Here is a 13,238-nt window from a genome sequence, read left to right on the forward strand (position 1 = left end):
CCGCGCAGAGATAGCACTTAATCGTAAGCCGCGAAAGTTGGTTGCACCCCCCGGGTTTTCCATGCTCCGCGCAGAGGTTGCTTTAACCGTAAGCCACGAAAGTTGGTTGCACCCCCCGGGTCTTCCATGCTCCGTGCAGGGTGTTCCTGACAATCGTAAGCCGCGAAAGTTGGTTGTGCCACCTGGGCCCTCCATGCTCCGCGCAGAGGTCCCTGACAATCGTAAGCCGCGAAAGTTGGTCGTGCCATCCGGGCCCTCCATGCTCCGCGCAGAGATAGCACTTAATCGTAAGCCGCGAAAGTTGGTTGCACCCCCCGGGTTTTCCATGCTCCGCGCAGAGGTTGCTTTAACCGTAAGCCACGAAAGTTGGTTGCACCCCCCGGGTCTTCCATGCTCCGTGCAGGGTGTTCCTGACAATCGTAAGCCGCGAAAGTTGGTTGTGCCACCTGGGCCCTCCATGCTCCGCGCAGAGGTCCCTGACAATCGTAAGCCGCGAAAGTTGGTCGTGCCATCCGGGCCCTCCATGCTCCGCGCAGAGATAGCACTAAATCATAAGCCGCGAAAGTTGGTTGCAACCCCCGGGTTTTCCATGCTCCGCGCAGAGGTTGCTTTAACCGTAAGTCACGAAAGCTGGTTACACCCCCTGGGTCCTCCAGGCTCCGTGCAGGGTGTTCCTGACAATCGTAAGCCGCGAAAGTTGGTTGCACCCCCTCTGGGTCTTCCATGCTCCGCGCAGAGTGTTCAAAGCTTGGATGGGAAGCAGCTTGGATGGGATGCAGCTCGGATGGGAAGCAGCTTGGAAGGGAGGCGCAAAATCATGGACAGAGAAATTAACCAAACCCTCGTAAGAGGAGGCGGTAAAATCCCTATCATAAGGGTCAACCAAGTCCTCGTAAGAGGAGGCGGTGAAGCCTCCACCATAGGGGTCATCAAAATCCTCGCCAGAGGAGTCATCAAAATCCTCGCCAGAGGAGTCATCAAAATCCTCGCCAGAGGAATCATCAAAATCCTCGCCAGAGGAGTCATCAGAATCCTCGCCAGAGGAGTCGTCAGAATCCTCGCCAGAGGAGTCGTCAGAATCCTCGCCAGAGGAGTCGTCAAGATCCTCGCCAGAGGAGTCATCAAAATCCTCGCCAGAGGAGTCATCAGAGTCCTCACCAGAGGAATCATCAACAAGCAACAAAAACAATATAAACAATAAAGACAAAAGAGGCGAGGAAGGGAAGGAAATTTCATTAAAACGTGCCCGGAGGGCAGAGCTATACATCAAAAATTAAAGGTAAATGTTCAGCTTATACAAATCTAAGAGTTACAAAAAGTCCTTTTGGTAAAGACAGGAGCATTAGGAGGGAGGGACAGAGGCAGCTGGGGCAACAGCAGAGGAGACAGGAGCAGAGGCAGATGGAATGGGGGAAGGAGCACCACTTGCAGAAGCGTGGCCAGAAACGGTTTTTTCTATGAATACGGGCAACAGGCCAGTCTCCACCACTTGGGGAAGACGAACTCCCAAATCCAACAACTTTGCAGCTTCTTGCACATACAGATCCTCATTTTGGTATAGGTCGAACAGCTGTTCCACCGCAGCGGAGGAAGAGGCAGAGTCGGTGAAAGCAGAAGCCGCTAAGTCAGAGGGCAGAGGGGGCTCTAGGCCGAACTGAAAAAATGTTCGGGAGCTCTCGCCAGAGGGATCCCGCAGCCGGTTCACAAAGCGCGCCAGGGAAGCAGAGAACGCAGGCGCATACACGGGAGCAGAGGGCAGCGAGTCAGATCCAATCCCAAGAGAAAAGTAGGGAATGGCTTTCTCTAGCACAGGGTACCACCACTCTGGCTTCTCTGGAGAGTGCTCAGGGATTCCCATCCGCCTGTTTATTTCCTCGTCCTGGAGGTTATCCATCAGGGCTCTGAAATTCAAAGTGGCAAGTTGCTCTGGGGTGGCCCCTGCCATCTCCAATGCCTTGGAAGCTGTTTGCTCTATCACATAAGCAAAGAGGGGTCCGAAATCCTCCAAGTATTCGGGAGTCTTTTTGAAAGACTCCAGAGTGCCTTCCAGCATCACCCCCAGGAAGTGTTGACCTCGCGGAGACAAGAAGTACTCCAGGCGTTGATCTCGGGCCCCCAGGACATACGCGCGGTTCTGAGCTTCCACAAGTATCCTTTTCCAGCCCCGCCTGGCTTCCCTGTAGTCTCTTTCATAGCCAGCTTTGAACCGGGCCAAGCTTTCATGGCTCTCCTTTGTGGCCCTCGACAGTTCGGAGGCCAAGGACGCTCTTTCCACTTCCACCTGGGCTAATTTATCTTTCAATTCAGCAACCTCTGCTTCAGCTTTACTCAGACGCTCCACCACCCCAGCGACAGCATCATCACGCTTGGCCACGTCCGCTTGTTCCGTCTCTCTCTCTTTCTCTGCCATCTCATAGTCATGGATGCACTTAACAGCCCCCCACATCCCCGACTCCACCTGCAAGAAAATAAAATGGGTTCCAACAAAACAATAAAAGGTTAGTAATTTAAAAGTTTTTCTTTAACAAAAAGCATAAGATGCAGGATACCTGAAGAGCCAACCGGCAGAGATGGGTAGCTAAAGCCGATCGGGTCAGCTTCTCCATTTTCTCTTGGTCCTTCGAATGGACTCGAGCTATCACGGCATCAATCAATTCCTGCCCCGATAAACTCGAAATCGGCCCAGGGACAAGATCGTCTGGTTCGTCAGCCGGGGGCACCACAGCTTTGCCTTTACCTCTTCCACCGGCCGAGGGGAGAACCTTTGAACCACCAGCCGACTTCTTAGCTGGCCCCTTGCCCTTGTCCCCAGCAGAGGGAAGAATCTTTACGCCACCAGCAGATTTCCTTGCTGGCTCTGAAGATTTACCAGCCTTTTTCAGGCTCGCCTGTCTCTCCTTCTCACCCACAGAGATCAGGGAACCTCTCTTCCTCTTCTTCGTAAGATCAGCAAGGGTGGCATCGGGAGCCGAATCAGGTGAAGGAACCTCATCGGTGATATCCACGACTTGGATATCTTCTTCACGGGTACCAGCGGCATCACCAGCGCTGGAGTGCCTCCCCCTGTGAACAAGAGCCCCCGCATCTACTTCCTCCGCATCAAAGGGGCGCGAGGCTTCCACATTCCCCTCTGGGATTTCAACTACAGGGGGAATGGGGATCAGTGCGGACACAGTAGGTTGTTCCGAGGGACTTGTTCCGGAAGCAGAACCGCTTGGGCCATGTGCTCCGCTGCCAGCAAGAGAAGGGGTGTCAGGCAAATTGTCCCCACATTTCGATCTCCAAGACATATCTGCAAACCAAAACTTCACATCATTAAAAGCAGGGTAACAAAAGCTAATGTGTTTTCTAATGTATATTTTTTACCTATTGATCTCTCTGGATACAGGGGAAACAGACCATTATATGCCAGAGAGGAATTGTTCTCGGCCAGGTACCTACAGTCTAGAGGCTGGGCCTTATTCATAGCATTAAGGTGAGCTATAATATTCTGGTCACGGGTAGAAGGGACTTCGGAAGAGGCTGGTTTATAGGTAGTGCGACTTGTATGCCATTCCAGCTCCGAAGCACCATAATCGCGCCAGTTGCCGAGAAGGGTGCGCACATAACAATAATATTCCAGGAAGCCTTTATCCAAGGAATTCAGGGAGGAAAGAAAAGTAGTAGGATATTTAGGGTGAGAGGCAAAACTATACAAAGGATTGCCTTGCATGCGAAGGGTCTGGGTCTGACAAAATAGCTTGGCGGTGTCCCCAACGCCGTTAGCCCGGCACAAAACATGGAAAGCATATAACCTCCGGATAGCAGAAGGAGCGACTTGAAAAAAGGGGATGTGAAAGTAATTACAAACGTCAACCAGCAAGGTAGGGGGAGGAAGCCTTAAACCAGCATCTATCTGTGCTTTCCAAACAACTATCACCTTGGGATGACGAAGGCTTTCAGGAGGCGTTGAATCTTTAGAGAAGGTCTCGAACTTCAAACCTGCAGGACGCCTACATTTGCTTTTCAATTTTGCCACCTCCGCGACACCAAGGCGGGATGGAGGAACACTTTTGGGGGGTTGGCGGGGCTTTTTCCCTTTTTTCTTAGATGGAGAAGGAGGGGGTGCAGTTTGAGATTCGTCAGAAACAGAAGGGGAAGGAAGATTTTCAAGATCTTGCCGCGATGGGGAGGAAGATGAAGGGTCTCGGGCAGAAGGAGAGGGCGAGCGAGAGGGTTGAGGGGCGGAGGTGCAGGCCATGATGGGAGATGCCAACCCTAGGGTTTCTAGCACGCTCAATCAGAGCACCAACAGTTATACCACTACACTACGATTAAACACAAAATTGCAGGGAAGAAGGATGCGCGAATTACCTAAGACAGAGAAAGAGGGATGGTAAAACCTGGAGCGAAAAGGTTGTGGGAGGACGCCGGAACAGTGAAGAAATCGCCGGAAAATGCAGGAAAATCGTTCGGAAAACTTGGAGAAGAAGAATAGTGAAAAAATGGGAGTTCGAATCGGCTAAGTAAAATTGTACGCGGGCAACCACCAACACACGGGATGAACGACGCGTGGCACACGGGGAATAATCGACGGATGAGGATTTCTACGGAGAGACGAAAGGACGCAAAGGTTAAAAAGTAACCTCGGGGTACGGGGAAAGTACTGTAGATCGGGCAGGCATTTAATGCAGGTGACGTCATCCACGCGGGCGAGTCCTCTGGCTAGTTGCACCACTCCAGAGTGAACTAGCCAGACCAGGGGGTGGGAGCAACAAAAACGCCAGAGAACAACTTACAGGGCTTATCTTTACTCTCTCATAACTGCAAAATGCTTATGTCTTTATGATTTACAGGGATCAAGGAAAACAACAAAGTGTTGATGCTAATAATACACCACTGGTTGAACACGAAGAGTACCCGGTTCAACCAGACTAGAGGGGGGAGTGGTTGATGAGGAGTAATGTGTGCAGAGCAGAGAAGGGACATAAATCAGAAGAATCATGTGGAAAAATGGTCATTGCCAGAGAAGCCATCGCTACCAAAAGTGTCATCCTCGTCAGAGGAGTCATCTTCGCCAGAGGAAGTATCCTCGTCAGAGGAGTCATCTTCACCAGAGGAGGTATCCTCGTCAGAGGAGTCATCTTTGCCAGAGGAAGCATCCTAGTCAGAAAGAATATCCTTGCCAGAGAAGTCACTACCGCCAGAGGAGACGCCTTCGCCAGAGAAGACGTGTTTACTAGAAGAGGCATTTCCACCAGAGATGTCAACATCACCAGAGAAGACGCCTTCGCCAGAAAAGACATTGCCATCAGAGGAGCCAACAAACGCGCGGGAAGATCTCCCTCATATTATCAAAATTACCAGCGTACCCTTCCATCACGCAACACGCATGCACCGCAGATGTTTTTACTATTTTACCCCTCCGCTTGTAAATCTATAAATAGGGCCCGAGCTCGTGTACTGTGACTTACGCTATCTCATATTTTGAATACAACTGCTATTTTCTCTTGCGCAAGATTTCCGATCAGCCACTTTTACTCTTCTCGACTAGGTAGAATTCGCGATTTCCCTTTATAGATTTAGGTGTTGGTTTCGCAAACACCATTTTGTTTTTTAAAAGTTTAATAATGTTTGAAATTCCAACTGTTTTAATAAATCCACGTCACAGTTTCCGGCGTTCCACATCATCTTCCGGGCGCCGGAAAATTTTTAGGGGACACAATTGAAAAAATGTTGTTAGGTTGGGTACCAATTAGATATTATCGATAAGTTGGGACATAATCGATAATTCGGCCAAACGATGGGACATAAAGTGATATTTACCCTTATTTTAATATCTGTTCCGAGGATTAACTCTCTAATGGTTTCGTAATTGTACCATCTATCTAGTCTAATTGACTTAACGTCACATATAAATTTGTTCAAGTAGGGTAAGTAATATATATATATATATATATATATATATATATATATACTCGAATGACCATTTTGAAGAAGGAAACACAATATTTGGCCACTAATTGAAAAAAATACAAATTCTTGTCATTTTTTACGTTTTATGATTATTTTGTCCTTAAATAGGGCGAACCGGATTCGGGTCGAATTCGGGTTTGCGCGCGGGTTAGGCACATATGACACTATCAGTACCATATACTCTGTCTTATGTAGTCTGCTGCACGAATGGTATTTATGGTTATATTAGTACCATATACTTGTGTGCTGATATTATTTAGATGGATACAGTTATATGATCATTTTGAACACTTCTCGGTAGGGTTTAAATTATTTATTTAGGGTTTAGATTCTCTATTTATGGTTTAGATTCTTCATTTAGAGTTTAGATTATTCATTTACGGTTTAGATTCTCCATTTAGTGTGCTGCACGAATGGTACCTTATGATCATATTAGTGTCATTAGTGTCGTATACTTAGATTTTTTTTTTTTAGGTTGGCACATATGATACTAATAACTAATAGTGTCATATGTACCTAACCCGCGCGCAAACCCAAATTCAACCCGAATCTGATCCGCCCTAATTAAGGACAAAATAGTCTTTACACGTAATAAATGGTCAGAATTTGTATTTTTTTCAATTAGTATTATATTTTATTCTTTAAAATGACTATTTCAAAAACGCTCGATATATATAAAGAAAATTCGCATGAAGAAATTGGTTAGTATTGAAGACATGAAGTCAGCTCTCTGTCCTTGTAAAATGTTCATGAAATCCAAAATTAACCTGCTAAATGGGGAATGCCTGTGTTTCTAGAGGAGAGATGGTGCAATGCCTGTGTTTCTAGTGAGGAAACGACGGAACACCTGTTCCTCTATTGTCCGAAAGCAGCGGCGGTGTGGGACAAGATATTTCAATGGCTTGACATCAAAACGGCAAATCCGAGAGGTATTTCTCAACACTTCATTTCTTTCATTGCGGCTGGAAAAAAGAAGAGAGAAAGAAGACTGCTTAAAGCTTTGTGGGTGGGAACAGTGTGGTTGCTCTGGGAAAGTAGGAATGGTAGTCGTTTTCAGGACAAGACTTGGGATATTGATAGACTTGTTTTACAGATTAAGGGGAGACTTTGGAGTTGGAACGAGGCCTACAAAATCGTGGAGTTAGGAATTACTTTTACTACTTGGTGTTCCAAAGACTTCAAACTTGTTTTGTTGTTTTGATTGGCATTCCTGATGCCTTGATCCATTTTCTTTTAATAAAATTTTTACTTTACTGATCAAAAAAAAAAAAAATGGGGAATGCATCACGAAAGAAAGTTGACGACTAACAGTAAATGGTGAAGACTATTTATTTTTATAGTGCTGCAATTTGTGCAAATGGGAAGCTATTATTTAACACAAGTGGGCTATGTAGGTCAAATTTTGTTTATTACATAATAATATGATGTCGCCATATGATAAAACAAACATAAAAAGTATTACAGAATTTCACTTGCTTAATTGCTTGTCCAGTCTTAGTTGTGACAAATTAAGCGGAGCAAAATTACTTATTTAATAAATTAATAATGGAATTCCGCACTACAGTTTGTGGCATCTCTAACAAAATTGAACAAAATTATGGTTTATTAACATAAACTTGACACCCCTCAAAAGAAAAAAGAAAAAAAAAATACATAAACTTGACACGCGTTTAGGAAAATTGGGAAAATCTCGAAGTCATATTTAATGTCTGATAGTTCTACATATTTTGTCGCGTTCAATTTCTTGTATTTTCCAAGATTAATATTGTGAAATGAGGTTGAATTCAACCGGCGCCGAAACCGGATTTGAAATGCCTTTTCTTTCTCCTCGTTAATGTCGCCGAAATAAAGCCGCCTCTTTGATTTCTTTTTAGATTTTTGTTTAGTAAGGTTTTTTTCAATCCAAAAAAGTTGTAAATATAAACATGATATTTTCTTGGATTAATGGTAGTTTTTATCCACTACAAAAAAATTAAAGTTATCCTCAAATTTCAAAATTTCATCTCATTGTCCATAATATAGTACTCTATTTGAATCACGATTTTTTTTACTAGTACTCGATCTATGAGAGTCGAGCATTAATGATTACATGCTCGATCATTGGAAATCAAATATATCTAATTTTATTAATAAATGCATTAATGCTCGACTTGTTCGATCTCAATAAGTCAAGCATTAATAGTTTATGCTTGACATGCTCGATCACTGCGAATTGAGCAATCAAGCATTAGTGACCGATAAAAATAATGTTTGACATAAAAGTAAAAAAGTCATAAATGATTTTAATTTACACATTTTGTGAAAAATTAATATTTTTAAAATTTTATCTTTTCAAAATAAGTAAATACCATTTTCACCCCATTTTCTTTACAATGGGTTAAATCGTTCGATTTTAGTACTAAATCTCAATTCTGTACGGTCACTTTCATATAAATATTTTCAAACCTTTTCTTATATGCAGCTGATTCTTTTCAATTTATGGAACCAAATATTTCTTATCCAAAAGGTGCGGGTGTTAACAATTTCAATAGTCCAAACATATATATCCCGCATAAAATATGAATTTCAAGTCGGATTCTTTATTGTTTAATCATACAATAATTTTTAAACATCATAATGATTGTCATATTATTAAAGAAGGGTAAAGTTAGACTATTAATTCAATAGAAATTACGAACTATAAAAATATATAATAATTTTTAAAATATGATAAATTTGCTGTGAAAGATAATAAATATAAAAAAAAAGCATATGCCCCTTGTGGGATTCAAATCCATAGCCATGAACTTTCTTTTAACATGATGATAAATTTATCGTGAATCTTCACGATTTAAGTGGTGGCAATGAACCCTAATTTATATTATTAAATAAAATAAAATTTTATTCATTTTTATAAATGAAAATGATAAATTTTTGTTCATGAGTTTCGTACATCTTGATGATTGTTCATGAAAATCTGCACAATTATACAATAGAATTTCAGACTTGGTAGATAAAGAAATATTTTTCGATAGAATTTCAGACTTGGTAGATAAAGAAATATTTTTTGTGTGTGTTAGTATAGTTAATGATAAAGTGGTTAATGTTTGAGGTCGTAATGCGATATTATTATTTATTTTTTAAAGTATTCTCATGACACTTTGAGATTACACAAGTTTTAATGCAATGATTGATAAATACTCACTCCGTCCCGCCCAAGCTGCTACATATTCCTTTTCGGGCCATCCGAACGAAGATGCTACATTTCTATATTTGACAAAAATAAGAAATTTTAAACACTTAATTAACACTAATTAAGTATTTCTTTATTACATTCTCTCTCCTACTTTATCACTTTATTACCTTCTATTTCTTACTTTATCACTTTATTACTTTCTCTCTCCTACTTTATCACTTTATTATTACACTTAAAACATTAATCTACAACTCCTTAAATCTCGTGCTGAAAAACAAATGTAGCGTCTTGGCCGGGACGGAGGGAGTATGTTTTTAGTCAATAAATGATTTCATCGTATATGAAATGAATAGTTGAGGTTAAATTAAATGTGGATTATGAATGATTTTTTTTTGTAATTAAATAATGAATATTTATAAAGATAAAATATAAAAATAAATGATAGAATTACGTGCTAAGAAGAAATTGATTTATTTTTTATAGACGTCAAAAATACAAGAATATCATAATTTTAAATTGTCATAATTTTAAAATGAAGAAACTACAATGTTTTCTTTAAATATTTTAAAAATAAAAATTTCGTCACATGCACCACAAAATTGTCTTGCTAAGCGGGGCGAAAAAACGAAAGACTTAAAGAGGGGGGCAATTTAGAGAAATAAAAACTTCTGACAAACGCGGAAGTATGAAAGCGACTGATAAAAGGCTTTAACGGCGGAGATGGAGCAGCTGCACATGCACGAATCTGCCTGCACATGCACCTTTTTTATACTTCCGTGATCAAAATTGTTTTTGCTCCTTTTTTATTTTTCTTTCAAATTTCTACTTTTCGCTTTCATTTAATTTTCCTCCAATGTTTGCCAACATATTGATGATAATTCGGGTCGGGGTACTAATTTTAATGACGAGTCGTTAAGGGATGTTTTGTGGGATACGGTCTTATCAATTGTGATGATGGTTGTCGATGAAGCCTAGTTTAAGTGCAAAAGCTGAGAGTCTGATGCACTCAAAGATTTTATTTTGTAAGAGGTTTTGACTTCAATCTCATCTGATATGGTGCAATATTTTTATTTTTGTGTGGGTACTAGTTTTGCTTTCGTGTAGTTATCTTTTCACTTTTGTGTTGTGTATAGTTTTTCTACCTTTATATGGTGTATTGTAGAGATTGTTAAAAATGAGTTTATAGTCTAGATCTCGTTTATAACGTGTGAGAAGGGTTTATTTTTAATTAGAAATCTTAATCACATCAGTACACAATTTTGGGTCAATTCATTCGATTTCAAATTATTTCTTATTCAGATTAATTGATATTTTTATTCGAGTCAAATTTTTTCGATCCGAACCTTAACTGACTCAATTTGGGGCTAGGTCATTGGGCTCACAAATTTACAATCTTTATATATATAAAAAGCAAAGTAAATGTCAATAAATTTAATTTGAAGGGTAATTTTGGAATTGAAAAAAATATACCCACTACTCCTAATTATCTAACCAACCCGAAATATGAGAAACAAAATTTATAAATCAACTTTTGATTCCATTTTCCAAAAAAACCGTATCATTATTTTATTTCCTATTTTTTCTTAATGATATAACTTATTGTTGTTATTTAATTAAGGGTAATTGGCAAGAAAATACACAACCTTTGAACAAATTCTCATATTTCCCTTAACCTTTCAATCTTTGCAAGAAAATACATCAACTCTTTAGATTGTAGCAAATTTCCCCAACCCATTTTCTCATAATTAGCAATCAACCCCTCAAGAAGTAAACAAATATAGAATAACCCCAACATAAATTCAAAGCAAGACAAAATATCCCAATTAATATTCTTAAACAGTTTAACAAGTAATCAGGCCCAACATGCTTCCGTAAACACTTCAAAATAAATCTTAAATTTAACCAACATTATACCTTTGTCGACTGGTCTTCTTCAGGAGTTGGTCTTGTTGCGTTTTACGGCTCGTCTACCCTCCTGGTACGCACCAACCACGCACTCGCAAGTGATGGTTGCAACCCTTCCCCTTCACTAAGTGCCGACTAAATAATATGTTGGAAAAATAAAGAAAATATTTTTACTCAACCCGAAATAGTTGGACAAAAACTAAGCGTTTATAGAGGAATTATATAATAATTAATTTATTTCATAAAACTTCCCCCAAGGGAGGAGACAACTTGTTTAGCTACTTATAGTAGCTAACTCTTGTGTACATAAAAATTAAAAGAACTAAAACTAAAAACTTAAAAACTTTGAAAAACAGAAAATAAAATTACAAAGATAGATTCTGAAGAGAGAGTGTGTAGTGTGAGAAAGTTGTGAGAATTTTTCGATGATCTCTTCTCTCCAGCACTTGTGTTTATATAGAGGTTTGAACCCCTCTATTATTGCTTGGTTGTTGGCCTCGGATTCCTTCTTCGTGGCCAGCTTGCTTGAATATGACATCCACCTTCTTTTGTCGGCCTTGATTGCCGACACTTGTTAGTGGCATCACATGGTGCTGGACCCTCGCCTTATCGTCTTGTGATAATGCTGGGCCGGCTACTTTTCCTTCCACTCACTTTTGTCCTGAAGCTTTTGGGGAGTGGTCCTCCTGTTCTTCCACCCACTTTTGTCGTTTCTTTTGTGGGTGCGATCCTTGCTGTGAATCACATGATTCACTCTGCTTTGTCGGCCACCTTACTTTTTTGGTGCCCGAGGTGTTCTACCCTTTGGTGTCTGACGTTCGTCATGTTCATCAGACCGGAACCTCCTTCTATCAGGTTTCGGGAGGAATCCTTTGCCGAATTCTGGCTCCTTCTGCGACGAACATTGGTCGCAGATTCTCTCGATCCAATGGCTAACATGAGCCATATTGCAGAATTTGCGACGAGTCTCTTTGCTCCCCGCGATCTTGTTTCCCCAAATAGTTTGCCTCTTATTCTCGAAAGAATTTTCAGCAAACTGGGTTGTGGTTCCTGTCATTGTATTGACCAGGAACGTTCCCAGATCTGAGCTCTGAAAGAACTTGAATCTGGACTTCATTTTGTCCATCTCTGTAAGACAGACCCAAAGACCCCATGCTCGTCTCGTGGAGATTTGATCCTCCGTGAATGTTGAGACGATTGCGGCATTAAACTCAGGAACTTTGATCCGGTTCAAGGCTCCTGTATCTGGTCTCCGAAGCTTGATGAAATGGAAGGCTTCGTAGACTCCTTTGCCAACTGGCTCTGGAGCTGCACTGAAGAAGTACAATTCCAGAACGTCTCCCCTTTTGAGGGACTCGTTGTTCTCCCATGCGTCGAACACCGTTTTCTGGATCCATTTGGGTAGACCCTTGATTTCGGTGAATGCCGGGGAAGTGGTATAAACTGAAGCTAATGCCCCAAATTCATACCATTCTTTAACATCGTTTGGATTAGCTCCTGGCGTGAACCAAACCCTTGGATATTTTCCTGCAACATCAACCCGACAATTTCCCGGATTAATGCCCCTTCTCGTAAGAAGTTTCTCCCACCTGTCTTGATAATTCTGCCAAGAAGGAGAAGAAATAATAAGATTAGTATCAACCTTAACTTGGCCTGTCATGGGCCTAAGGCTGATCTCTCCCTCTTTTACCCCAGAGGTGGAGGGTTGACATGTTGATTCAGGGAGTGACCCCTTAACAACATCTTTTCCTCGAGCGTCCGGCTGTGAAGCCATTCTCTCAGGACTTGGGCTAGGGGTACTTGAATCCCCTGCTACAGGTAATCCGCCCTGTACGGAAAGCATTGCTTTAGCCCGATTTTCACGGACTGCGCGCAAGAGCGGCTTTTCAGTTGCTTCCTGAAGATTGAACATCTTCATGAAACAGACATCAATTTGGCTAGATACTTTGGCTTCGTCAGCCGCTTGTATCTTTCCTGCTTGTTTAGTATGCAGCACACATCTGTGCCACTCTTGTTGTAGCAGCTCTAGACTTTCAAAGAGCTGCCCCTGTATTGCCTCGATGGCCTCCGCTTCAGGGAGCTCCATCCCTTGTAAGGAAATCTGCAAGAACATTCTGATCAGATTTCAAAACGACAATATCATAATCATAATATTGGCATTCTGCTTGCCATCTAATTAATCTAGCCTTTTCAGGTTTAGATT

General features: G+C 41.5%; 1 protein-coding gene across 1 annotated transcript; it reads right to left on the bottom strand.

The window, feature by feature from the left end:
* Window positions 1-1,342: 1,342 nt before the first annotated feature.
* LOC130994028 (uncharacterized) lies at window positions 1,343-3,085 on the bottom strand. Its single transcript, XM_057919065.1, has 4 exons — window positions 3,032-3,085; window positions 2,550-2,897; window positions 1,811-2,458; window positions 1,343-1,654 (listed from the first exon to the last, which is right to left on the bottom strand). Exons 1-4 carry the CDS (start codon window positions 3,083-3,085, stop codon window positions 1,343-1,345), a joined length of 1,362 nt encoding a protein of 453 aa, XP_057775048.1.
* Window positions 3,086-13,238: the final 10,153 nt, after the last annotated feature.

Source organism: Salvia miltiorrhiza, chromosome 7 (assembly GCF_028751815.1).
Source record: "Salvia miltiorrhiza cultivar Shanhuang (shh) chromosome 7, IMPLAD_Smil_shh, whole genome shotgun sequence".
NCBI lineage: Eukaryota > Viridiplantae > Streptophyta > Magnoliopsida > Lamiales > Lamiaceae > Salvia > Salvia miltiorrhiza.

Coding starts and splice junctions, on each gene's coding strand:
- LOC130994028 (XM_057919065.1), bottom strand. CDS start 3,085: ATGCGGGGGCTCTTGTTCACAGGGGGAGGCACTCCAGCGCTGGTGATG. Junction 2,898..3,031: donor CAGCGCTGGTGATGCCGCTG/GTACCCGTGAAG, acceptor GTGGGTGAGAAG/GAGAGACAGGCGAGCCTGAA. Junction 1,655..1,810: donor AGCCAGAGTGGTGGTACCCT/GTGCTAGAGAAA, acceptor ACATTTTTTCAG/TTCGGCCTAGAGCCCCCTCT.